The sequence below is a fragment of the Microtus oregoni genome, unplaced genomic scaffold (genome assembly GCF_018167655.1).
Source record: "Microtus oregoni isolate MIOR12 unplaced genomic scaffold, Mior012 000028F_ref0000031, whole genome shotgun sequence".
Taxonomy (NCBI): domain Eukaryota; kingdom Metazoa; phylum Chordata; class Mammalia; order Rodentia; family Cricetidae; genus Microtus; species Microtus oregoni.
In genome coordinates, this window is record NW_024543087.1 from 27132699 (window position 1) to 27158303 (window position 25605).

The 25605-nt window shown below is 41.3% G+C and overlaps 1 protein-coding gene across 1 annotated transcript in view; it reads left to right on the top strand.

Annotated features, from left to right (window-relative positions):
* The first annotated feature begins 2440 nt into the window (after positions 1-2440).
* Positions 2441-25605, top strand: part of Rasa2 (RAS p21 protein activator 2) — a 97159-nt gene continuing 73994 nt past the window's right edge. Inside the window, exons 1-2 of the mRNA XM_041677311.1 lie at positions 2441-2646; positions 22243-22360. Of these exons, the coding sequence (XP_041533245.1) occupies positions 2508-2646; positions 22243-22360 (257 nt within the window). The 5' untranslated portion in view covers positions 2441-2507. The remainder of the gene's footprint in view (positions 2647-22242; positions 22361-25605) is intronic.

The following is a 25605-nucleotide window of genomic DNA, read 5'->3' on the forward strand; positions in this document are numbered from 1 at the left end:
GGTTCCCAACCACCTCCTGACTGAAAATGAGGCCTGCTCCATAACAGGGAAACTACATCTGGTACTATAAGCCTGGTTAAAAGCACGTGACTGGGGAGGTCATGGGCCCTAGTAGGGAGGCTACAGATATTTTGCTAAAAGAATGTGAAGTGTGCACTAAATTGTGCACAATAATTGTGCTTGTGCTCTTGAATTAGTGATGCTGTCCGGTTTGGTTAGAGAAGCCTTTGTTTGGCTGGTTTTCTGCAACAGGCAGTGGTAAGTGCAGAGACTCATAACTGGTCAATATTGAGACTAAGTAACTGTTGAGTGCCTAGCCTTAAATAGGACTTCTATATGTATCTGTATCACCTCCTCTAAGGCTCAGCTAAGGTTGAGGAAAAGATAGAAAGAATGTAAGAGAAAGAGGATAGAGCAGAGTGTTGTGGAATTTTCTGGGCATAACATGTCTATTATATTCTTTTTAAAAAGATATTTCTATTTCTTTTTATGTGTATGGGTGTTTGCATGTGTGTATATACGTATGTACGTACGTACGTAAGTATGTATGTATACCACATGAGTGCCTGGTGTCCCTGGAGGTCAGAAGGAGTTGGATCCCCTGGAACTAGAGTTATTGGGAACCATCGTGTTGGTGCTGGGAACTCCTCTGCAAGGGCTGTAAGTGCTCTTAACCATTGAGCCAACTCTCTAGCGGCCGTGGTCATCTGTACAAGGCTGGGCTGTGGAGTGTGAAGGGATTTGCAAGGATGTCTAGGCAGCTAATGGTGGCTGGAGGAGAAAGAAACATTTTCTTCAGTGGTGTAGCCACTGGTAAGTCTCCCGTGTTCCTGTAATTAACCTCTCACCTATATCCTGGAAACAACTCTCAAAACCTCATTGGATTAAAAAAAACTCCTCCTGGTGTGATGGCTCAGTGGGAAGAGGCTCTTGATACCAAACCAAGAGACCTGAGTTAATCCCTAGGACCCACATGGCGGAAGGAGAACCAACTCCCAAGAGCTGTCCACTGGCTTTCCGGTGGATGAGTGTGGAAGGGGGCTAGCTGGGAAGAGGAAGGGGTTCAGAGGAAGTGGAGGGTGTCAAGAAAGGGTAATGGCAGGGAGAATACAATAAATACATTATACACATATGTGAAAATGTTATTAGGAAACCCATTATTATGAAGAATTAATACATACCAATAAAGCATTAAAAGTTTTAAAATAGAAAAAAAGCCAGTCTACAGCACGTGGGCATGAACTCCGATTCGGAAAGCAAGGGAAATAGAACTTGGACTTACTGCTAGTAAGGACAACAAGATACCGGTAAGAGGAGGCATGCTCACTTGCCCTAAGACTGCAGCATACAGGAAAAGAGGCACCACACATCCCAAGCTAGATTAGAAACATTGCTCTGAGCCTAAAAGGCCTAGGAAGCCTGGGTCACTGTCAGAGTGACCGGCCTTTGCACAAGTGGTTTGTGCTCTCCGAAACACTTCCGCTCCTTCCTCATTCTGGTCTTCTGTTCCCCCTTCCCAGGAAGGCTCTCCCTTACTACCTTACTTCTTCTCTCATGGCACTCATGGCTTTTTCTGTGTGCCCTTCCAGATTGAGGCGCTCAAAGGCTGGGGCTCTCTGTCTTTTGACCTAAGGCCATTTCTGTATGTCTAACCCTTAAAAAAAACCAAATCTCTCTACTGACTGGCAAAGAATAACCCTGCTCCATTATGTCAGTTTCTTCCTTCTTCGGGCAGCGCAGTTAACGACCTCAGGAGCAGGAAATCATCCCCTCATCACATACCAGGGTATTATTCACAGTTTACTCACTGTGAATAGTTCCCTTAAGATAGAGACAACAACTAGTTGAAGATTTACAAACTTTCCAAGGCCAATCTGCTTTCTAAAAAGCCTGCTTATGAGAGTGGGGAACAGGTCCTCTTTCTGCTTCTGAAATACACCAGGGGTGATAACGTCAGAATTTCTCTGGGTCTGGGGCTGGGTGGGATTCTGTGGTCCTTTGCTTGAGCCAATTTTTTGCGGAGCAGTGTTCTTAGAGCAAAGGTTGTGGTTTGCCTCCTCGTTCGGGAGCATCTGGCCTCTGCTGGGAGAGTCTCGAATACATCTCTCAGTTGTTTGATGTTCGCCCAAAATGCCAAACTTTCTCTTTGAACCTGGAGTCGCACTGACTGGGGACTCCTATTTTCCTTGAACATTAGGGGACCTGGAAGTCCGTTCGTGGGGTACGCCCGATTCCCAGGGTTCTGGGAATCACAGCAGGGCCAGAGTTGTCCTCCCGGTGGGGGTTTCAGAGCCTTTCCCCGCCCCACTCAACCACTCAAGGCCGAGAGCTGGAGCAGGGTCCCAGCGAGGCTGGGCGAGGCGGGCGGGCACGGCGCGAGGGGCGGGGCGAGCCAGCCCGAAGCCGGGGCGGGGCCAGAGCGCGGCTCGATCCGGCCTAGGCCTCGCCGGGCTCCGCCTTGCCCGGCTACGCAGGCGGTAGGACTGCGGTAGGGGCCGGGCGGCACCATGGCGGCGGCAGCGCCTGCTGCTGCGGCGGCGGCGGCTTCTCCCGAGGCGCCGGCCGTCACGGGCACGGCAGAACCCGAGACGGGAGACGAGGACAGCCGCGAGGTCCGAGTGCTGCAGAGCCTGCGCGGCAGGATCTGTAAGCGGGGCCGGGGAAGTGGGGGGCGGAGGGGATCCCGGGGCGGCGCGGCTGAGGGTGGGCGGCAGGCGCGCACGGGGGTGGCGGCACGCCCGGGACTGGTGAGCCGGGATGGGGGTGTGTTGGGGGAGGCGCCGCGTCGACGGGACGGCGCGGGTCGGGGCTCCCCTCGACGCGAGCAGGGCGGGGAGCTGCCCGCGCGGGCGAGCGAGCGGGCGGCAGGCGGGCGGGCATGCGGGCGTGAGGGGCGCCGCCTGGAGCGCGGCCTGGACGCGGGAGCCCGGGGCGCGGCCGGGGGCGCGCCGAGTTTCCGGCCTCTCTCGGACGCAGGCCTGCGGGCGGCCGCGGACGACGGGAGCGGCCCGAGGTGGGAGCCCCGTGGTAATTACCGGGGAGGCGCGGCTGGAGGAGGGAGGCCGGCCGGGGCGGGGCGGGGCTGGGCCGGGCGGCGGGCTGGGGAGGGGGTGCGGGCTCCCTGGGGCTCCGGGGATCCGGCCAGGTCGAGACGGCTGCTGGGGGCTGCGGAAGCCGGCGGCCCGGGGTCGGCTGGGCGCGGCGAGGCGAGGCGAGCAGGCGAGCGGGACGCCCGAGAAGCACGGGCCGGACACCTGTGCCCTCCCCACCTTGCTGCGGCGGCGGCGGCGGGGACTTGAATCGAGAGACGGCGTGACTGACAGGGACTGTGGGCAGGATGTAGTGGCTTCCTGTGAGCAGGTCTCAAAACACAGTCATCCAGCCCGCTCTTAACCCACTTCATTCTTTCCCGTGCATTTGTTACTTTTGTGCGAGCGGTGCTGAGTTTAGAAGCTTACTCGGGGACCGGCTAGTGTGATTGTCCTTGCGATCCTTAGTCTTTTTAATGACCCGTTTGATATTGCATTGACTCCCCCCCCCCCCAGCTTATTTAGACAACCCCCCTTCATTGTTTGAAAGACAAATCAATAAAACTTAACTTTTGTTGGAAAAAAAATTATTCAGTACCTTCAGGATTGGAATCATGCTCCACGGTGTCTCTCCTCAACCCGAAAGATAGTTTATATTTTGTATTAGACTGGCTAATACCGCTTTCTTCAGCAGAATATGCAATTTTTCTTTTTAAATATTGACGCTATAACTTATTTTGGATTCTCTCACTTTTTTTAAAGTTACTCTCTTTCAAAAGAATTTGGAATTTTATTAAAACCCCAGGAGCAAACACGTGAAATGTCACTTTTTATTCCCTGTTGAGATCCTGGGACTCTTAATGAAGATATTTTAGGTATTAAAACTTGGGAAATTATACCGTGGCAATGGATGCTTTGTGAGAGTCTTTTAAGTACCCAGTATTTTAAGTTACTTTCTTAAGGGTAAGCTTTTCACAGTTAATATTTCTTACTCCTAGTATTTGCATATATGCAATGCTTGGGTACAGCCCAGTGAATTAGGATTTCCTCCCCACATTGATCTGGCTTTCCAGATTTTTGCTTCTTTATATTTCTCTGTGAATTGATACTAGACACTGTCTGTGGAAGCCTGGCTAATCTCTAAAAGCAGATTGTATTGTGGGGGTGACATACGCACTGTTGAAGTTGAGCCTTAGGGTTGGACTGTTTCTAGAAGGATATAGACACCGTCTACTCTGACCTGCTCCGGAGCAAAGGTCCTGTGAACAGTTTGGCAAAGAGATTTGGGTGCAAATTAAAACACACACGCACACACACACACACACACACACACACACACACACACCTTAATTCCCGTGGTTTAGGCAGTCCCATTGCCCAGAAATTGACCATTAAGCTCCTGGGAGTGTTATTTTCAGTTTAACTAGGGGCTAGAGTATTACCTTGCTTTCATCCTAGGTGGGTTATCTTTTAATTGCTCAGCTTATAGCCCCGGTCATGGTGTGACTGTTTCGCAAAGAAATATATTTAAATAAAGAAAGCCCCTCCCATTTCTGTGTCCTCCTTTTAGCTGGTGTAATGGAGAGCTGGTTAAGCTTGGGAACCTTGCAAGGAGATGCTCTTCTCTGTTCTGAAACTGACATGTGGGTTTTGTAAGGTGAGGGCCAGAGAGTGGCAGAAACAGCAGCAGGTGTTGAAGTCACAGAAATGGGCTGATGGTGGTCTGACAGGGAAGGTACTGAGAATGGTGACATAACCTGTGTCACCCCATTGCTTTTCAGCATACTGAAAAACCTGGGGGGAGGGGGGAGGGCCTGAGAGCTGCCTGTTTTCCTGGAGATGTACTGTAAGATTCAAGACGGCTCTTTGGAGGCCTCTGATCTGCAGTTAGAGACCTAGACTGCTGAAAAATCCGCCTGAGAGGAAACATTCCTATTCGTATTCCTGGCCGTTAGCTCTGAACCATCCCGGTGAAGAGTGAGCATGGATCCATGTATATATTATCGAAGTTCTAGAGCTAGATGATAGTCCGCACCCTTCTTCAGGTGTCTCATTCCTAATTTGTTTGTGTCCCATGGATTTCACAAGGTATATGGTATCAGATTGATGGATCAAAACAACTGCAGGGTGGGGAGAGGGCTCAGCTGGTCAGGGGCCCGCTGTGCAAGCCTGAGGACCTGCTTTCCTCACCAGAGCCCTTATAAAAAGCATGAGTAGCAGAGGAAGGCTTGCAGCACATTCCTTTAATCCCCGCAGCGGGAGAGTGGCCACAGGCAGATCTCTGGAACTCTTTGGCCAGGCCAGTGTGGCTGAGGAGAGCTTCTAGTTCATTGAGAAACCGTGTCTCAAATGATAAAGGTAGAGAGTCTCGGGCACCCACATGCACATCTGTACACAGCCACATGAACAAGAACACACATAGACAGAAACCATTTTACAGCTGCCTTTACACAGTCGGTTTAAGGAAACCTACTATTGCAGACAGTATTTTGGGTTATAGACTCATGGTCCGTTTACTATGCTAAGAAGCCTGAAAACATTTTGAGTGGTCAGCTTCCTTAACTGTATTCAAGGGGTAGAGTTGTTGGATATCTTCGAATTGTCTGTCCCCTGAGCCTTTAGTAACTGAAGTCAGGAGTACTTTTGGTCTGAACTACTTTGATGTAAGTGGCATACCTAAAGCTAGTTTGCATGCCCCCCCCCTTACACCCTATTTTCAGGTGAAAGAAGGGTTTTAGACTTTGTCTTTTATTTATATCTTCAGGTTTGGTGTGACCTCCTTTTTGGTTACCACATTTTGTTCAGTCTGCCCTTGTCCAATTAAGTCCATTATAAAAGTTTTGAAAGGCTCCACACATGCACGGGCTTTTGGCTCAGGGGATAGATACCTGGCTCATAAAGGTACCAGCTGTGAAGATTTGTGTGAAGTGTTTGAGTATTGTACAGTGAGATCTCTGAGAAGATGATTGTCACCCAAGAACTCACTTAGGATTTTGATATTTTCAGATCAGGAATGACTTACGGCTGTTTGACAAAGCAGAGAGCAGAGAGAGCACTTAACAGTGCTTAAGCTTAGGGGCCTGGTGTAATGAGTCTACTGGGATTGAATGTACACTTAATTCCCAGCTTTTGTTCACACCTTTGTGTTCCTCTGTAGTCTCATGTGTAAATTGTGAATAGTAAAAATATCTGTCTCACAGGATTGCTATGATGATACCCCCAATCCACAACCAAAAAAGAGCTGGGTCAGCCATGGGCCATCTCTTGGGAAGGAGTGAAGCAGGAGATAAAGCCTTATCTGATGCTCTTGTCCAGCACGCACCAGCGTTTCCTGGTGTACACAGAAAGCTGTGTTCTGCTTTAGACTTGGTTAGGTAATATTCCTGTGACTTTAGATGGCTCATTCACCCGGGAGCTTATCTCTGTCTTCTCTGTATCATCTTCAAAGTGGGACCAGGGCTTTATCACCAGCCATTTTGCTTATGTTATTTCTTCTGCCGTATTTACATCAGAGAACCCTACACATGCTTCAGAAGCTTGCTCCATGTGATTTAAGTCTTTCAGACAAACTTACCCTCATTTTTAGCCATAGGGCTTTGATGCAGAAAACCAATATTGCAGTTCATGACCATTTTCTTATTATAGAAATCATTTGTGTATGTTCCTGTTATACTGTGAACTCTTTCAGTTTAGTATTCATTCTTGTTTATGTTTTATTTTTGTCATTGTTGTTTTTAACAGTCTCACTAGAACAGGGCAGGCCTTTAGAAAACTATCTGGGGATAGTCTCAGAGTACTAGATGTGGAAGGATTTCTGTATTGCTGAACAAACTAGCAACTGTCAGTTTTCTCAAAGGAAAACTTCATGGATCTCTCAGAAAGTTCTTTTTTCCTTTGAAAATTGGAATTTTCACTTAGCCTAGGTTTGAATTGAGGCCAAAGTTGCCTCGTTAGGAAAAGGGGTACATTTTTCTAAATGCTGACTTATTAATTAGAGTTTTAATTGTTATCTGACTATATTCATAAATTTTGATATTAGTTGGCTCTGGAGCTTGGAAAAGAAAATCTTAAAATCATACTTTACACAGGAAGTGTTTTTATTTGGCACGGCAGGTTTAAATGTTTTGGTAATAAGATATAAATCAAAACTTTTTATTGACTACCCAAGAGTTGAGAGGAAGAGATTTAAAAGGAATTATTCATGCTAATAATTCATTATTATCAGATCTTTGAAACGAGATGATGAGTACTTAATGGAAGGATTTAAAGGGTTTACTCATGGTAATAATTCATTATTGTCAGAAATTTGAAATGAGAGGATGAGTTATTTAGGACGGAAGAAGAATCCATCTTTGAGATGGATAGGAACTGAGGAGAAAGGGATCTTTGTAAAGTTCACAGAGCAGTCAGCTAAGCCTCTGCTCCGTGGAGGACAGGAGTAAACCTCAGTGAGTTCATAGAGGGGTTTTTGTAACTGAGAGCTCTTTGAATAGTTCCAGAAGTGACTGTGGAACTAATGTAGCTAGAATAAAACCATCATTTTATAGCCTTTAATTATAGACTCTAATCCTATTTTCTTGATAATGTGCTTTATGGAATTATTTAATAGTAGCAGATTATGTGTTTTGCCTACTGATATATTTCTATTTTATTTTAAAAAACTGGTAATAAAGTTTTGTTGTATAGTCACGTATTATTGTTAACTTAAGAAATATCTTATGTAAATTAAATTTTTATGAATTTAGTTATGTGTGGTATTTTAATCATCAAAAATCTAGCTAAATTTGCTTCATTTTTAAGAGTGTGCATGTGTGTGTACATGTGTGCGCAGGTCTACATGCAAGTGTGCACATGTGTATGTAAAAGCCAGAGGGCAGTTTCAGCCGTTGTCCTCAGGAACAGTGCCCACCTCTCTTATGGCATGATGCTCAGTAATTAGTCTAGACTGACTGACGAGCAAGCTCCGTGGCTCCCTCTGTCTCTGCCATCCTAGTGCTGGGATTACACACATGACCCTCCACACCCAATATTTTTGCCTGGGTTTTGTTCTGAGGATTAAACTCAGGTCTTTGTGTTTGCCCTCCCCCACCCCATGGCATGTTATAAGGTTATATCAAATATGAGCAGGGCAGTGGTGGCGCACGCCTTTAATCCCAGCACTCAGGAGGCAGAGGCAGGCGGATCTCTGTGTTTGAGGCCAGCCTGGTCTACAGAGTGAGTTCTAGGACAGCCAGAGCTACACAGAGAAACCCTGTCTTAAACAAACCAAAACAACAGCAGCAACCACAAACAGAACAGTGAGCTGTAGTTGGAAAATTTACTTTGAGTGTGGATCCTAATATCCTGATAGTGCTGTTAATGATAGAAGAGCTAAGCAGATTGAGGAACCCTGCTTCTTTACTTCAGAAATGGGTGTTTGGATGTGTCTTTAAACATGCCTTCTAGTCCTTTCATAGTTGCTTTATGAAGTGAACCATTTGCTTTAAGATAATATATCAGAGACTTGCTTTAATGCTTGAATTTGTTAATATACCTGTTTTGCATTTAATACAGTGCTCTTAAGAAATTTGCCTAAGACTTAATAGAATTGTTTGAATCCTAAACATTTTTTCTATGGCCAGTGGTTAATTCAGTAGTAGTATGTAATATATATTTGAGTATCTGGGAGGGCATATCAGTCCCTTGGACTGTAAAGTTTGTCTCAAGTTGTGAGTGGGATGAGGAAGTCTTTACTCACTGTTCTAGTCTAAGATTTATACTAAGCAGAAGTTTTCATTCATTCTCTGATTAGAGGATTTTACAGTTTTAGAACTGGAAGAGAAAGAAGATAACATTTGTGCTGTTCTTGTGTACATACAGACTCTGGAGTTCAGGGACCCGAGTGTCACACAGTTAATGACTTGTAAGACAGTGAATGCACTCTCAAAGGTTCCTCCTAGAATGCTATTGACTTATCTATGAATGTTGAAAATATGCTGCATGTAAGGTTTGAAGACTGCTTTCCCCTCTCCGGTGATTTTCAGAGTAGTGATAGAATTTCATTGAGTTTTGTACACATGTTCATCTGTTCCTGATGAAGAATTTTGTGTAGTGATAGGACGAGCAATGCAACCAAGGGTGTGCATTATGTGGAGACTGAACCTGGGTGTTTACTTATTTATGCCAGACTTTATCTCAACCCTTTTCAGTCTTGACTGTCCATCAGTGTTGCTTGTGTTCTTTAAAAACTTCTGGTACCCAGACTCTAGGATCATCATTTTGAGTGTCTACCAGTTTAGTTTGTATTCTTTTAGAGATTATTTAAGCACTTACAAACAATTGTGCATTGTGGCTTTTCTACCACAGAGAAATAGAAGCAAAATATGTGTGTTTTGCATCTCTCTTTTTCAATATAACTTGAAGATTTTTTCATATCCTCATTAAAAATAATATATTTGTAATATGCATAATCTCTCATCTGGATGTATTGTATTTTATTTAACCAGGCACCTATTGATGGACATTTAAGTTGTTTTTGCCTTTGTAATAACAAATGTTGTGTGTGTGTATGTGTGTGTGTATGTGTGTGTGTATGTGTGTGTGTGTATGTGTGTGTGTATGTGTGTGTGTGTGTATGTGTGTGTATGTTGTGTGTGTATGTGTGTGTGTATGTGTGTGTGTATGTGTGTGTGTATGTTGTGTGTGTATGTGTGTGTGTATGTTGTGTGTGTGTGTGTGTATGTGTAGAGTACTGGAAAGAATTCAGAGTCTTTGTGCTCTACCACCAAGTTGTGTCTAGCCCAGCTGTATGTTATTTATTTATTCTTTTGTTTTGCTTTGTTTGGTTTTTCAAGACAGGGTTTCTCTGTGTAGCCCTGGTTATCCTGGAACTTGCTCTGTGGAACAGGCTAGCCTTGAATATCTGCCTACCTCTGCCTCCCCGAGTGCTGAGATTAAAGATGTGTGCCACCACCGCTGGCTACTGTATGTTATTTTAAATGTGAGCTCTCACTATATTTCCCAGGCTGACCTTGAATTTGTGGTGATCTTTTGTTTTGTTTTTCATTTTTTCAAGATGGGTTTCTGTATGTGTCTTTGGAGCCTGTCTTGGACCTCACTCTGTAGACCAGGCTGGTCTTAAACTCACAGAGATCTGCCTCCCTTTGCCTCCTGAGTATGGAACTAAAGGTGTGCACCACCACCGTCGGCATGATGATCCTCTTGGCTCCTGTAGTCGCTGAATGTGCTGAGATTTCTGATTTGCATCACTGTGTCTAGGCTTCATATAGATTTTTATAAAGAGGCCCCTGGAACAATATGTGCAAAAGTACTTCACAAAAGAAAATAAATTATCTAGTAAATATATGAAAGTGCTGGTGAAATTGAACAGAAATAAATCAGAGAAGCCGAGCGGTGGTGGCGCATTCTTTTAATCCCAGCACTCGGGAGGCAGAGGCAGGCGGATCTCTGAGAGTTTGAGGCCAGCCTGGTCTACAAGAGCTAGTTCCACGACAGGCTCCAAAGCCACAGAGAAACCCTGTCTTGAAAAACCAAAAAAAAAAAGAAAAGAGAAAAGAAATCAGAGAAACAATTGTGTGAATATATCACCATTTACAAAAGATGGAAACCTTGCTTCTTTCAGTATTTAATGAGTGCGTAGGAAAACATACTTTGTACTTTTATTGTGATTTTAAATCTATAAAACCATGTTATAGCATTTTGGTAGTATTTATTAAAATTTAAATGTATTTTTCCTATGTGTTTTTACTTCTACCATATTATCCTACAGGCCCATACAAAGAGGTTTTGTGTTGGTCTTGTTTGTTTAAAAAGAAAGACATAACTAAAGTGTTCATTAACAGGAAAGTAGATAGTCTGTTCATACATATATACTGTAGCAGTTAAAAAGAATGAAGTACATATATATTAGAATGACCCCAAAATGTATCATTGGGTGGGGAAAAAGCGTTATTAAAGTAATAAATGTATATATTTCTACCATACATCCATTTTTCTGTTCACCTAGCCATCCATCCCTCTAATCTGTTTTTGTGGTCCTGAGGATCAAACCTGGGACATCACAAATGCCAGTTAAGCTTTCTATCACTGAGCTACAGTCCAGTCCCTTAGTCTGCTTTTCAACTCTCGGGACAATGAGCTTTTCTCTGTAAACTAATAGATACATTTTATTAAAAAGATGTCTTAAAAGATGTATAGTTTGATTATTATTTTCAGTGGTGGCAACAGGAATTAGTCTTCCTTGTAATGACTTGATTTTTAATAGAGAGTATAAGTGTATTGGAGATATTATCAAACATTTCTGTTTGTACAAATGAAGTGTTAGTCAGATACTGTGAGTCACAATTCGACTTGAATTCTCTATGTAAGATCAAGTTTGGTAACATTTTAAGTACACATTGAAATTAATAATATCAACTTTTCTATTTTTAAATCTTATTAGTGTGTGTGTGTAAATTTTATTAGTGTGTGTATGTATAAATGTATGTAATTCTGTAGAGAGGGGCACCCACGTGTGTGTGTGTGAGAGAGAGAGGGAGAGGGAGAGGGACAACCTGAAGGAGTTGATTCTTTCCCTCCGTGTGGGTCTTTCATACTGAGCTCAGGTTGTCAGAATCAGCACCAAGTGCCTTTGCCTGCTGAGTTTTCTCACTAGCCCTCCGCCCTCCCCTTTTATTATTTTTGACAATTTTAAAGATTTATATTTAATAATGTATACATAAATTCAGGTGCCTCTGGGAGCCAGAGGAGTTAGAGGCAGTTGTGAGCCGCTCTAATGTAGATGCTGGGAACTGAGTCCAGGTCTTCAAGAGAAGTATGTGCCAATCCCATAATTTAAAGAAAGTAAAACTTAAAAATACAAAGGATTCCTATATAGTTTGCCTATTTGATCAGTTGTTTATGCTAAAAATGTTGACTTTTCAAAAAGTTAATAACTTCCAGAGGGATGTTTATATTTGAAGGTCCTCAATAATTTTGAACCTGTGTATTTGGGTAGTCTTCTTTATGTAAAACTTCCTGGGCCAGGTAATGGTGGTGCACACCTTTAATCCCAGGACTCGGGAGGCAAAGGAAGATCTCTGTGAGTTCGAGACCAGTCTGGCTACAGAGCAAGTTCTGGATGGGCTCCAAAGCTACAGAGAAATCCTGTCTCAAAAAACCACACACACACACACACACAAAAAAAAAACCCAAAAACAAAAAATTCCTCAGTACATATGGGGAAGTGAACCCATGTTTATTGGATATTTACTGTTTTTCAGGTAGTGTGCTAGGATAGTTTGCAGGTTATTAAATTTGCTTCATTTTATGTAGAGGATTGTTGTTCTTGACTTTAAAGATGCAGCCACAGAGAGCTCTTCAGCAGTGTAAGACGAGGTCTCAGCAGGTTTGTTGACAAGGCTCATGTCTTTTCCCACCAGGCTGCCTGTCTTCCAGTATATTGGAATGAATTTGTTTCCATTGACAAGACTTGGTGATTACCTCTAAATTAACCGTGGTCTAATGAAATGGATACTCAATAAAGTTAGAATGTTGTCAAATGTAGTAAAAATGAATCTAGGGATTCATAAAATAGTCTTTTGTTTTCTTAATTCTGCATTTGTGGGTTTTCTGCCCACTTGCTTGCCTTCTCGTTTCTCTCTCTCTCTCCCTTCCTTCCTTTTCTTCTTTTTTCCCCCTACTTACTGTTTTTTGACGTGAAATCTCTCTATGTGGTTCTGGCTGGCCGCAGACTCTCAGTCTAGCTGGAGTGCTGGAGCTGCAGACGTGTTACCATAGCCACTGAGTTCTCCGCTGTGGACTGCAGTTTCTTGCTTTTGAGTAGTTCTAATAAATACACACCTTTTATACAGAGAGGGGGATATGTAGCATTTGTTATCAGGTACTGCTTTGTTGCTTTTGAAAAGGGGCTAGTAAGAATTCCATTACCAAAGATAACAGTTACAGCCCCTGTAAGGCCTGTCCTTGTGGCCCCAGCTCTTCCACCATTTGTCTTTAGCCTTTTGCTTGCCATTACAGGCTCTCTAGGTTGCCTTATGAACCTTGCTAAGCATCATGTAACTGCAGGAACCAATGGCCTGCCTCAGCAGAGATTACACCATAATCTCTGTTTGCTTTCTCACCTTGCAAAGGGGCTGTAAGAACCATAGAAACCAGCACACATTCAACACTGACACTGTAAGTGGGCAAGGCAAACCACAGGAAGATCGTTCTTGCACTTGGTAACATACTTCTATAACCCATGGACACTTCCTGGCAATATCTTGTGAAACTCGCCTTTTCATGTGCAGTAGTTTCCTAACTTCTTCTTCTAGACTAAGCTTCCGTCAGAGGTGATTAATATCACAGTGCAGATAGCTGCAGCTGTTATGCATTATCTTTGATCCGGACCTAGTGGTTTGGATAAGGGAATTGTTTGTAGATGTTAATTTTTAAGAACCTCTAGCCAAACAAGGATATTGATAGTTACTATTTACTAAGTACTTTCTTTGTTTTAGATATTGTGTCAAGGGCTTTACCACAGTTAATGTTCACTACCGTCCTAAGTATTATCTCTTTTTACACAGGAAGTTGAAACTAAGGACATAACAGATTGTTAAGTGCCCAAAGCTTATATTGAAACCCAACTGTCTGCTTTAAAACACAGTCATTTAACTGGCTGTATTGTCAATACCACTTGTTATAATGGTATTTTATTTGTGTTTTAGTAAATATAGCTTGCCCGAAGATCAGAGAGCAAAGCAGCCATACTAGTCAGCCATACTGGCCAAGGAGTGGTGGCACACACCTTTAATCCCAGGACTCAGGAGACAGACAGATCTCTGTGAATTCAAGACCACACTGAGCTACACTAAGATGAATCTGTCTAAAATAGAAAGAAAGCTCACACAAAGGTGATCCCAGCACTTGGGAAGTGGAGACAGGAATGATATGGCTGTGTGGAGAAAAGACTATACAGGGGAAGAGGCAGGAGCTCAGTGGAGTGTGAAGTCTGAGGATCCGTGGAGACAGGATCTCACTGTTTCGGTCTGAAGGTTGATAAAGAGGTAAAAGGTCTCTCTAATGGCTGGCTGCTTTTCTTTTCTGATCTTTGGAGACAGTATCTATGTCTGGGTTTTATTATTCATGCTATAGCTCATTATTTTAGAATTGCCCTGTTGCAAAAATTGAAATTAAAATTAGAAAAATTTAAAGACTTCATTATATATTACCATATCATAGCTAGGACTATGTATTATATAATTAGGTGACATTTCAATCTTATCTAAGCTTCTTAACATGAGTCCATATTTTTATATATTTAATATTTTTAACTTTTTAAAGATGTACTCTCAAGTGTATAAATGCTGTTTGTTGGAATGTGTATGTATGTATGTATATGTGCATATGTGCTCTACATGTGTACCTCACACCCTCAGAGGGTGCCAGAGCCCTAGAGCTGGTGTTATGGATGGTTGTGAGCCATCATGTGGGTGTCAGGAACTAAACTCAGGTGCTCTGCAAGATCAGCAAGTGCTTTTAGCTGATGAGCCATCTCTCCAGCTCCTCCAGTATATTTTTAAGTATGTATATTCTCTTTTTTTTGTAAAGATACGGATGATGGTATTGACATGGGTCATATCTTCTCACTATGTAAAAACTACATGCTTAGCTTGACATTTCTGTTGTGATGATAGCATATCCTATGTCACTCAGGCCAGTTGATACCAGGTTCACGGAATTCTCTCTTTAGAGTATTGCTTCCATTCTTTTCTTTCCACTCTTTGCTTTTTGTTACTTCAGTTCAAGTCCCTTGTCAGATTTTTCTGAAGTAAACTGTGGAAACAGAAGTTTCTGGTTGTTCTCAAACATTCAGAGGCTTATATTAATTAGAAATGCTCAATTGACAGCTCAGGCTTGTTACTAGCTAACTCTTATGCTTAAATTAACCCATATTTCTTTTTTTTTAATATTTCATTATATATTCCAATCACAATTTTCTCTCTCACCTCCTCCTCGCCTCCACCCCCAGCTCATCCCTCATCCCCTCCTCCCAACATGGGTAAGGGATCCTATGGGGAGTTAACAGAGTCTGGCACATTAAATTTGGGCAAGACCAAGCCCCTCCCATAGGGAATATTAGCCCATATTTCTGTCTATACTTTGCCATGTGGCTTGGTACCTTTTCTCAGTGTGGCGTTCTCGTCTTGCTTCTCTGTGCTTACCCGTGACTCTGGATTCCACCCTTCTTCCCATCATTGTTTGGTCCCCTATACTCCTGCCTGGCTACTGACTAATTAGAGTTTCATTAAACCAATTCGAGTGACAAATCTTACAGTGTACAAGAGCATTATTCCACAGCAAGACCATATAAAAGGGTTACTTTTAGTAACCCTTGCCTGGTGGTAGTGACTCTTGATTTTAATCCCAACACTCAAGTGGCAGAGGTAGGTGGATCTTTGAGTTGGAGGCCAGCCTGGTCTATAAAACGAGTTTCAAGACAGCCAGGGCTACACAGAGAAACCCTGTCTCAACATAAACTAAAACAAGCAAATAAAAAACTCAAAAACTTAGTAATCCTTGTTGTCTATGAAGTTAGGACTGAGGTCTCGATCTTGGGTTCTCTGTCAAACCCTCCCGTGTGCTCAGGTTCCCCCTGTTGTCTGCTTCCTCAGTTTGTCGTCTTCACTGCTGCCTTGAAGATGCTCCTCTAATTGCCGCTCCAGATTTGTCTTCCTACTGCAGCAGTCTTCTTCCAGTGTTAATGTCTATATTTTGAAAAAGGTACTTATCACTTGAAAGATTTATTTTAAAAATTAACTAAAATAACATGGCATTCTTAAAAAGTCTACTGTGAAATATATATTATTTATTAAATAAATGTTAGCTTTTATTGTGGTTTGACTTGCCCTTTTCCCACTGCAAATAGTCTTTTTCATAGTGTTCTTTTGTCCGGGACCCTGCCCTATTTTGATTTCCTTTGAGGGTTAATCCCTTTAGGATCTGTGTTGACTCCTGTCCTTCTTTGTATTAAAGGTATGCTTTGAAGTAGGTCTGAGTTTACCAAATCTCTTCCAGATAGGGATAGAGTATCAGAACTACTATTTTAGAAGGAATTTAAGAATAGAGTGGAAAAGCAGTCATACTATAGCTTTTGACTGTGATTTATTCATTGATGCTGTTGCTGCTGATTTACTTTATTAAAACTGTATTGCTTGCTTAATAGGGTTATTATACAAATGTGTTAAAGCAAATGAAATGAGACATTGAGAAAATTCTTAGGGGCATTCAAATATTTAAGAGATAGCGTATATTGGTAGTATCTTTTCCTAGGATATGTATAAGTACACAATACAACCTATTGATAGAAATATATAGATGGGATGTTCCCCAAACATACACATACATACCAAAGTCTCTGTTGAACAACTTGATATTCTAGTGCTAGATACAATTTATATGGTAGGCTAGAAAGATGGCTCAGTTGTTAAAATGTTTGCTACAAAGTCATGAGAATCTGAGTTTGATCTCTACAACTCACATAAGAACAAACAAAAAAGCACAGATGTTGTGGTATATGCTTAAAATTCTGGTTTGTTGAGGAGGTGGAACAGGAGGATCTCTGGGGCTCAGGGGCTAGCCAGGCTTAGTCAAACTTGTTAGTTCCAGGTTCAGTAAGAGGCTTTGTTTCCCAAATAAAAGAAATTACATGGTAGGATCTAGGTACAAGCAAGCCTCCCTGCCCACATGGAGTTATTGTACAATCTACACAGGGAGGACAAGCTTTGAAATAACATTGGGACTGGAATGGTGGTTAAGCAAATAAGAGCACATGCTCTTCCGAAGGACTTGAGTTTGGTTCCCAGGACGCATATGGGTGGCAGCTCTCTACAGCCTGTAATTCTAGCTCTAGGGCTATCTGGTGCCCTCTTGTAGCTTCCCTGGAGACTGTACTCAGGACTGTACATGCTGCATTTAAAAGTTAAAATTATTAGAGTTTTAGGCCAGCTAAGGTTACTTACTGAGACTTTTTCTCCAAAATAAATAAATTTAAATAAGTTACATGTAAATTTCTTCTTTAATATAAATTGATCTGTGTCAGCACTCTAAAGGTTAAAAGTAGGTCCCTTGTATCTAGTATGTGGCATGTTAATAAACATAAACAGGAGTGGGTACCACATTTAATGACAGAGGATGAGAGTAGTCAAGAAGGACTTCATTGAGAAGGTAGCTTCTGCATAACTACCTAAGGAGATGGGAGAAAATTTAATTTTATAGGAGATAGTCACTTTTTGCCATTGTCAAAAAGTAAACAGTTAAAAGCAAGATAATAAATGCCAATGGAAATAGTAACTGATAATGGAAATCTTCCATTAAATGAAAAATCCTCCATATAAATGTCATTCATTTAAAGATCATCAGAATTATAAAGTAAGATTAAAAAATGATAATAGCAAAAAATAATAACAGCTAACTGGTGGCACAGGAGTCCCAGCACTTGGGAAGTAGAAGTAGGAGGACCAGAAGTTCATGGTTACCTGTCTATCCCTGGCAAAATAAAAGGTCCAAGGTCAACATGGAAGTCCTTGTCTCATCCTTCCAACAGGAACACCAACCGAATAATAAAAGAAAAACACACACATACACCACACCATATATATGTGTGTGTGATGAGGGAAAAGTTACATTTTATTCATTGGATAAAACCACTGTCATATAATGTGAAGATATTTTGGCCAACTTGCAGTATATCCTTGAAACAAAAAATGTCTGATTGTCTTAGGGTGTCTATTGCTGTGAAGAGTCAACCATGACTATGGCAACCCTTAGAAAGGACAACATTTAATTGTGGTGGCTTACAGTTCAAAGGTTCAGCCGATTATCATCTTGGCAGAACATGACGGTGTGCAGGCAGACATGGTGTTAGAGAGGTAGCCGAGAGTCCTGCATCTTGGAGGCAACAAGCAGTTGACTGAGACACTGGGTGGAATCCTGAGCATAGGAATCCTCAAAGCCTATCCCAACAGTGACGTACATCCTCCAACACGGCCACACCTACTCTAACAAAGCAACATCTCCATAGCGCCACTCCCTTTGGGAGCCATTTTCTTTCAAGCCACTACTCTAGTGAAGTGTTTATTTTGCTCATCTTTGAACGTTTGAAAAGGGGACACTTTAAAAGAAACTTAAGACACTTTAAAGGAAATTTAGTTAACAGTTATGCATTAAATCATAATGTAAGCTAAAGTGCTTAAAGAGTATTGGTTAAGAACTGAACAAAAACATTTATTATGGAGTGAAAGAAGTTATCCTGGAGTGCTGTCCTCATCTTTGCAATGGGGAACAATTGATTGAGAATGATATACCTCCTGACCTTGATTCATTGTTGATGGAAATAGTGACAGTCATAAATACAATCAAATGTATACTTTTTGTTATAGGGCCTTTGTATATTTACAGTACCTTGGCATGTGTTGTGAACATGAGAACCTGAGTTTGATCACTAGCACCCAAAGAGAAAACGCCAGATGTGGCAGTGCACAGCTATAATTCCAGCTGTGGGGAGGCAGATCCCTGAGACTTGCTGCCAGTTAAATCTAACTGAGTAAGGGAGCTTCAGGTTCAGTGAGTGAAGTATTTTTGGGGTTTACAGAGACCTTTTGGTAGGGCGAGTTTGTTCCATCAAACCACATTAGCGTGGAAGGAATCCACAGGTTCTCGTCTTTTGTGGAAACAAAAGCAGAACCTCTTTTCTAAAGCAACATATCTATCCTTAGACCCACATTTTGAAGTCAAGATACCTTTATGTTGGTTTAACTTAGCAGCCCCCCAAAACAAATGTCTCTCTGCAGTCAAAAAATTTAAAGAAAACACAATAATATACATAATCCAGACTTTCTGTGTATATTCCATTTTACGTGGCTTTTTAAATTTACTCCTTTAATCTATGCCTGTGTATTCTTTTATATTACTTTTACTGTCTCTTTAGAGACTTTGTTTTATTTTATTTTTTTTTTTTTTGAGACAGGGTTTCTCCGTAGCTTTTGGTTCCTGTCCTGGAACTAGCTCTTGTAGACCAGGCTGGCCTCGAACTCACAGAGATCCGCCTGCCTCTGCCTCCCGAGTGCTGGGATTAAAGGCGTGCGCCACCACCTCCCGGCCTTTGTTTTATTTTTTAAACCTATTTCTTTTTATTTATTACAATGGAAGTGAAAATCATTTTTTCAGTTGGCTTGCTCAAGTATTATATCTCAAACTATAGTGGAATGCTATAAGAAATAGTTTCCAGAGACAAGTACATGGGTGCTTTGAATTAAAATACACTATTTTAAAGATTTATTTTTATTTAAAGATATGCATGTATATCCATGTAGGTGCATGACATATGTGTGCCAGTGCCCTTGGAGACCAGGAGAGGTATCAGATCCCCTGGAGCTGGAGTTAGAAGCAGTTAGTTGTGAGCTGATTGGGAACAGAACTCCAGTCCACTGGAAGAGCAACAAGCAGTCTTCCTACTGTACCATCTCTTCAGCCTTTCTCTCTCTGTCTCTCTGTCTCTGTCTCTCTCTTTCTCTTTCTGTGTGTGTGTGTGTGTGCGCGCACATGCAGGTGATATGGAAGTCAGAGGGCAATTTTGCGGAGTCATCCTCCTCTACCACCTTTACGTGGGTTCGAGGATCTAATTCAGGTCATCAGACTTTCACGGCAAGTGCTTTCACCCACTGAGCCATGTCTACAGACCCAAGACCTCTTAGTGATTTCCAGGCCAGTGAGGCACCCTGTGCCCAAACAAAACAAACCAAAAAATCCAACAACAAAAAAGTGGGCAGCTCCTAAGGAATGGCTCCTGAAATTGTCTTCTGGATTCCACACTGACTCCACACCTAATGTGCATGTGCTGCCCCTCCCCCTAGGCTCCCTAAAAAGGCTGACTGGAATTCTCAGGAATGACTTTGAGGTCACAGTGGAAAGGGCTGTGGTGTTGCTCAGTAGTACAATGCTTGCTGTTTTAAATCTTGAGCATTAGCAAGTTCTCAGGCCTCATATTGGAGCTGCAAAAACTTCTAACAGAGGTTCAGCCAGTTACAAATGCTCTCAAGGAGACCAAACAGAAAGAATGTGGTAGCAGGATCATCTGATTTAAATAGATTAATCAGGGAAAAGTTCTCTGACAAGTGTCATTTGAGCTGAGACCTGAATGACAAAAATGTACCAGCCATGTAAAGAGAAGAGAGACCCAGGAAGAACTCATACTAAATTTGACAGGGCTGATGGATGGGGGAAAGTGAACACAGGAGAACAAAAGAGGAAGGGGTCAGAAGGAATACTTAGGGCTTCATGATTTAGAGATGAAATTTTATTTTTTACTTTTATTTATGTATTTAATTTTTGTTTTTTTGAGACAGGGTGTCTCTGTAACTTTGGAGCCTGTCCTGGAACTAGTTCTTGTAGACCAGGTGGATGTGAGATTTTATTCTCAGACAGTTTGTATGATTTGGAGCAGAGGAGTGACTGGCTTGAATCTGATGAAAAGATTACTTTTGGTCTGAATTATGGCTATGTGGCAGAACACTTAATCTACCATGCATCTGTTGGGTCTGATCCCCAACATTGAAAAGAAAAGATCACATCTTTTGGTGAAGAATAGATTGTAGGAGAGTAATAGAAGCAAAGATACCAGTTAAGATATTGCCATGCTTGTCTGGACATAAAGTCATAGTGCTTGGGTTTGTGTGATACTGGCGAAGGAAAGAAGTAATTGGATTTTAGATTTTGTCTTTTAAAAGATTTTCTGGATTTGCTAATGAATTGGATGTATAAGGGAGTGGCAGGAAGATGATGAGAGAGAGGGAAATAATTGTAGATCAAGGGAAGAGCTTGTGGAAGAGGAAATAAGATTGTTTTTCTGGAACTTGTTAAATTTGAGATACCTACTGGATATTCAGAGGATGTTTAAGTTTAGCATGGAGGAGGGAAGATCAGGCCTGGGAGCCACTAGCATTAATACTAAATGCTACAGATGTTTATAGAAAAGAAGAGGTATTCTAGAACTGAGCCCCAAGGCAATTACAGCATTGTAGTGAGAAGGGGGTGAGCAGAGTGGAAGACATAGGAGGAAAGCCAGAAATAATATGTTGTGGAATCCAAGAAGAGGGAGCATGTTAAATGTTCACTCTTAAATGATGTTGCAAGGGTGGATATAGTAAGAAGAGGATTTAGTAAGCCAACATTCATTGACACTGGTGACTTTGATTAAAGTTTCAGTTTCACATTGGCATCAGAAACTGATTATTAGAGCCAAAGAATGGATGGAAAGTGAAAAGGCAGTCTAGAAGTGAAGGTTTGGCAAGAGAGAAGAGGTGGGGATTAAAGATGGTGTGGGATTTCCCTCTGAATGCTGTGAATATGTTTTATTACCATTGGTTAATAAAGAAGCTGCTTCGGCCTATGGCAAGGCAGAATAGAACTGGGCAGGAAAACGAAAATAAATGCAAGGAAAAAGAAGGCCGAGTCATGGAGACGCCATGTAGCTGCTGAAGGAGAAAGATGCTGGAACCTTATTGGTAGGCTACAGCCTCATGGCAACACACAGATTAACAGAAATGAGTTAATTTAAGATGTAAGAGTTAGCCAGGAATATGCCTAAGCTATTGGTCAAGATGTGTTGTAATTACTATAGTTTCTGTGTGATTTTTCGGATCTGGGTGGCAGGAGATGAGTGTGCAGTCTCCCTTGGTCTGGGTGGCTAGGAAACCAACATGTAGTCTCTTTTACAGGATGATTATTTGCTTCTGTTTGTTTTAATTGGGAAATGTTATTTATGTGCTGATGAGAGAAATCTGATAGAAAAGAAAATTAATTGCTGATTCAGGAAAAAGGCATTGACTGCAGGGAAATTCTTGAGATGGTACTGGTGGGACAGAATGGAGAGAGTATCTTTTCTCTCCTAGAGGAAGGATGCAGTGATGTGTCATGACCCCATGTGTCTATATATGGCTCCTCCCTTCAGTCTTTTTTGTTTTTAAGCACTTAGGTTTTTTCTTACAATTAAAAAAATACACTTTGATGCAGAGTTCTCGGAAAAGGCTTTCTTTAGACCACCTTGACTCTCTGACCACTAGTTGCTTTTTTCTCTACTCCGTGTTATGACTTCTTCCAGACTGGATTCATATATAAGCCTTGGGTGATATATATAAAGATATTTAACATCAATTTAAACTTTTTGTGCCAACAGATGAAGCAAAAAATTTATTGCCATATCTTGGACCTAACAAAATGAGAGATTGTTTCTGCACTATAAATTTGGACCAAGAAGAAGTTTATCGTACCCAGGTTGTTGAAAAGTCTTTAAGGTTGGTAAAAAATAAGAAATTACCATTCATTTGATATATATTCATGGGTTTATGTATTTTCCAGATTTTTATCAAGTTGACTTTCTTGAATTAAAACTAATATTTTTATTTAAAGATTTTCTTTTCTATTATGAATTTATTTTTAGAGTTACAGGATGTAAGCATTTGAAGGGGTCTTGAATGTTCAGTAAACTGGGCTTAAAAACTTTGGGCTCCTTAGCAGTAGGTCTGGCAAGTGGTCATGAGGCATCTGCTTAATAACGTTACAGTCACAGAATTTCGTGCTTCCTAAGCAGTCTACTTGGTCTTTGAACTGTTCTGACACAGAAAGTGCTTATGTTTAATTGGTTAATGATTATTAAAATGATATTCAGCCATGTACCAAGCACTTGCTCAGTTCTGGGTTCTGTTTACTCATCTGTCTGTGAGAATGACATCAGTGTAGTGCTTGGTTTCATGTGGCTTTTCACTGCCTTACAAAGTTTTTTTTTCTTCTGAATTGTCCTAGCTCTGTCTCTTAGATTTTCTTTGGAGCAAATTTAGTGTATCTTTTACATGACACTATTAAATGTTTGAAAATAACTATTGTTAATACTTTAGTCAGTTCTCTAGATTAAATTTTGCCTATTTATTTGAGTTTTCTTCAAAATGCATCATTTTATTTCTCCAAAGAATAAATTAGTTCTTAAAATTCACACGAGTTGGAGCTAGAGAGGAGGCTTAGTTGGTGAAATGCTTGATGCGCAGGTGTGAGGACTGGTGTGCCACCCCAGCACCCATGTGAGTAGCAGGTGCAGTAGCTACCACTTGTAGACCGTGCTGAGGACATGGAGGTGGGATCCCAGGAACTCACTGGCCAGCCAGTATAGCCAAATTGTTCATCAAGAGACTTTATTTCAAAAACTAAATTGGAAAATGATTGAGAAAGCTACCTGATGTCAATCTCTGACCTACACACACCCCTACTCCTGCATATACACAAGAACAAACACACACACACACACACACACACACACACACTTCATACATGTTAACTTACTAGTATATTATCAGGGAATTAGCCTTTGGTAGATCTTTGAAAGTATCTCAACAAATTCTTAATTTGCCTCCTCTGCCTTGGTGCAGTGTTTGTTATTCTGATTTAGAATTGTGCTAAAGTCACTTGTCATGGCACATGCTTTCAATCCCAGCACTTGGAAGGCAGAGGCAGGCAGAACTCCATTGACTATGAGACCTGCCAGGTCTACATAGAAAGTTCCAGGCCAATCAGGGCTACATAGTGAGAGCCTGTCTCTTGTCTCAAAACAAACAACAAAAATCAAAAATCCCACCACCACCAAACTGCTAAAAGGATAGTCTTCAGAGACAAAGCAGTTGTGGATTCTGGGGTTGAAACAAGCGCGGTTGGTGAATGAAACTGTTGTCATAATGTATTTCATTCCATTGGATTTCTGGAATATGTTTTAGTACTGCTTTACCCCCCCTCCTTAACTTACCTGTCTTTTCCTCTGAAGTTTGCCTGTGTCTCCTTTTCTGTTTTTTTCTTTCTCTTTTCTTTTCTCCATCTTGCCTTTCTTCTCTCTTTTTTCCTCTGCCCAGGTTGGCCTTGAACTCTTACTCCTCCTACTTCAGCCCCTGAAATGTCTGTGTTATAGGCATATCCCTCTGCATGCCTTTTTATGTGTTTTGGTTCTTGTGATTTTGAACTCTTCATAAGGAAGGTATTAGATAAAATTAAAGTAGGCCAATATAGAGGCTTAGTCAGTCAGTAAAGGTGTCTGTCAGCTGTCAAGTGTGACATTTTGAGTTCAGTACCTGTAGTCGGAGTTTTTCTGTGTCTCAGATGTTGCTCCCAAATATCCATGCAGAGATTTACTGTTAATTATAAATGCTTGGCTGATAGCTTAGGCTTATTACTAACTAGTTCTTACAACTTAAACTAACCCATTATTTCTTTTTTTTTCTTTCTTTTTTTTTTTTTTTGTGGTTTTTCGAGACAGGGTTTCTCTGTGGTTTTGGAGCCTGTCCTGGAACTAGCTCTTGTAGACCAGGCTGGTCTCGAACTCACAGAGATCCGCCTGCCTCTGCCTCCTGAGTGCTGCATTATTTCTATTAATATATGCTGTTCCGAGACCGTGGCTTTTACATGTTCTACATACCTGCTTTCTTTCCATCTGGCTGATGACTTCTCTCATTCTGTCTTTCTTCCCAGCATTCTCTCTGCCCCCCAAATCCTGCCTAACTATCAGCCAATCAGCTTTTTATTAGCAATGAGAGCAATACATATTTACAGTGTACAAAGATTGTTCCATAGCAAGTACCCAGAGCCCACATGCTGAAAAGAGAGAACCAACTCCCACTGGTTGGTTGTTCTCTGACTTCAAAATTGTTCCACCCTCAGAAGAGAGTAAAGAGTAGCCCCAAAAGATTGGGAGTAATATACTTCAAAGATTTTGTCATTAGTCATATGCCCATATTGATTTAGAATTTTGAGTTTTTCACATTTGTGCATATAAATTTATACATGTTTTTTATTTACACTTATGAATGATGGAATAGTGTCACTAAAAGGCTGAATAATTTGTCACGTAATGAAGAAAGTTAAAAGAACAGCTGGGATTTGAGACTTGAAATCATTTCAGTTTTAGTCTGTTACAATTTTATATCATAAAGTAATCAGTGATAAAATTAAATAGTAGTTGTCCATAAGTTGAGTACTTGTAGTTTGTAATATGTGACCCTATATATCAAAATTACCAGAATTAGCTTGTATTTTTTAATCCTTAACCTTTCTGAATTTTTGTATAATGGAAAATGATGAGATCAGTTTCCTTTATTTCTTTGTCCACCTTTAAAAAACAAGAAATCAGTTTGAAAGATAATTTAAAGTTAGCAATGTAAGTACTGTAGGCACTTCTGAGTATAGCTAGTTAGATTATTCTTGGATTCTGGGTGCTTTCTAATTTTTACTTCTAGAATGGGGCAAAACAATATTAAAAACCTTTCCTCTTCTTGATTTTATTATAATCTCAATACTTATATAAGTTGTGATCCAGCTGAAAGTAACTACATAGTAGGTCTTTCTAACTTTTTCTCCCTCTGAATTGTTTCTTTTTGCTCTTTTTTTTTTCTTTTAAACACTGCCTGACCCATTAGTTTCAGTTTCTTATTGGCTAGCTTTTACATATTGATCTAACCCATTTCTATTAATCTGTGTAGCCCACGAGCTGGCTTACCAGGAATGA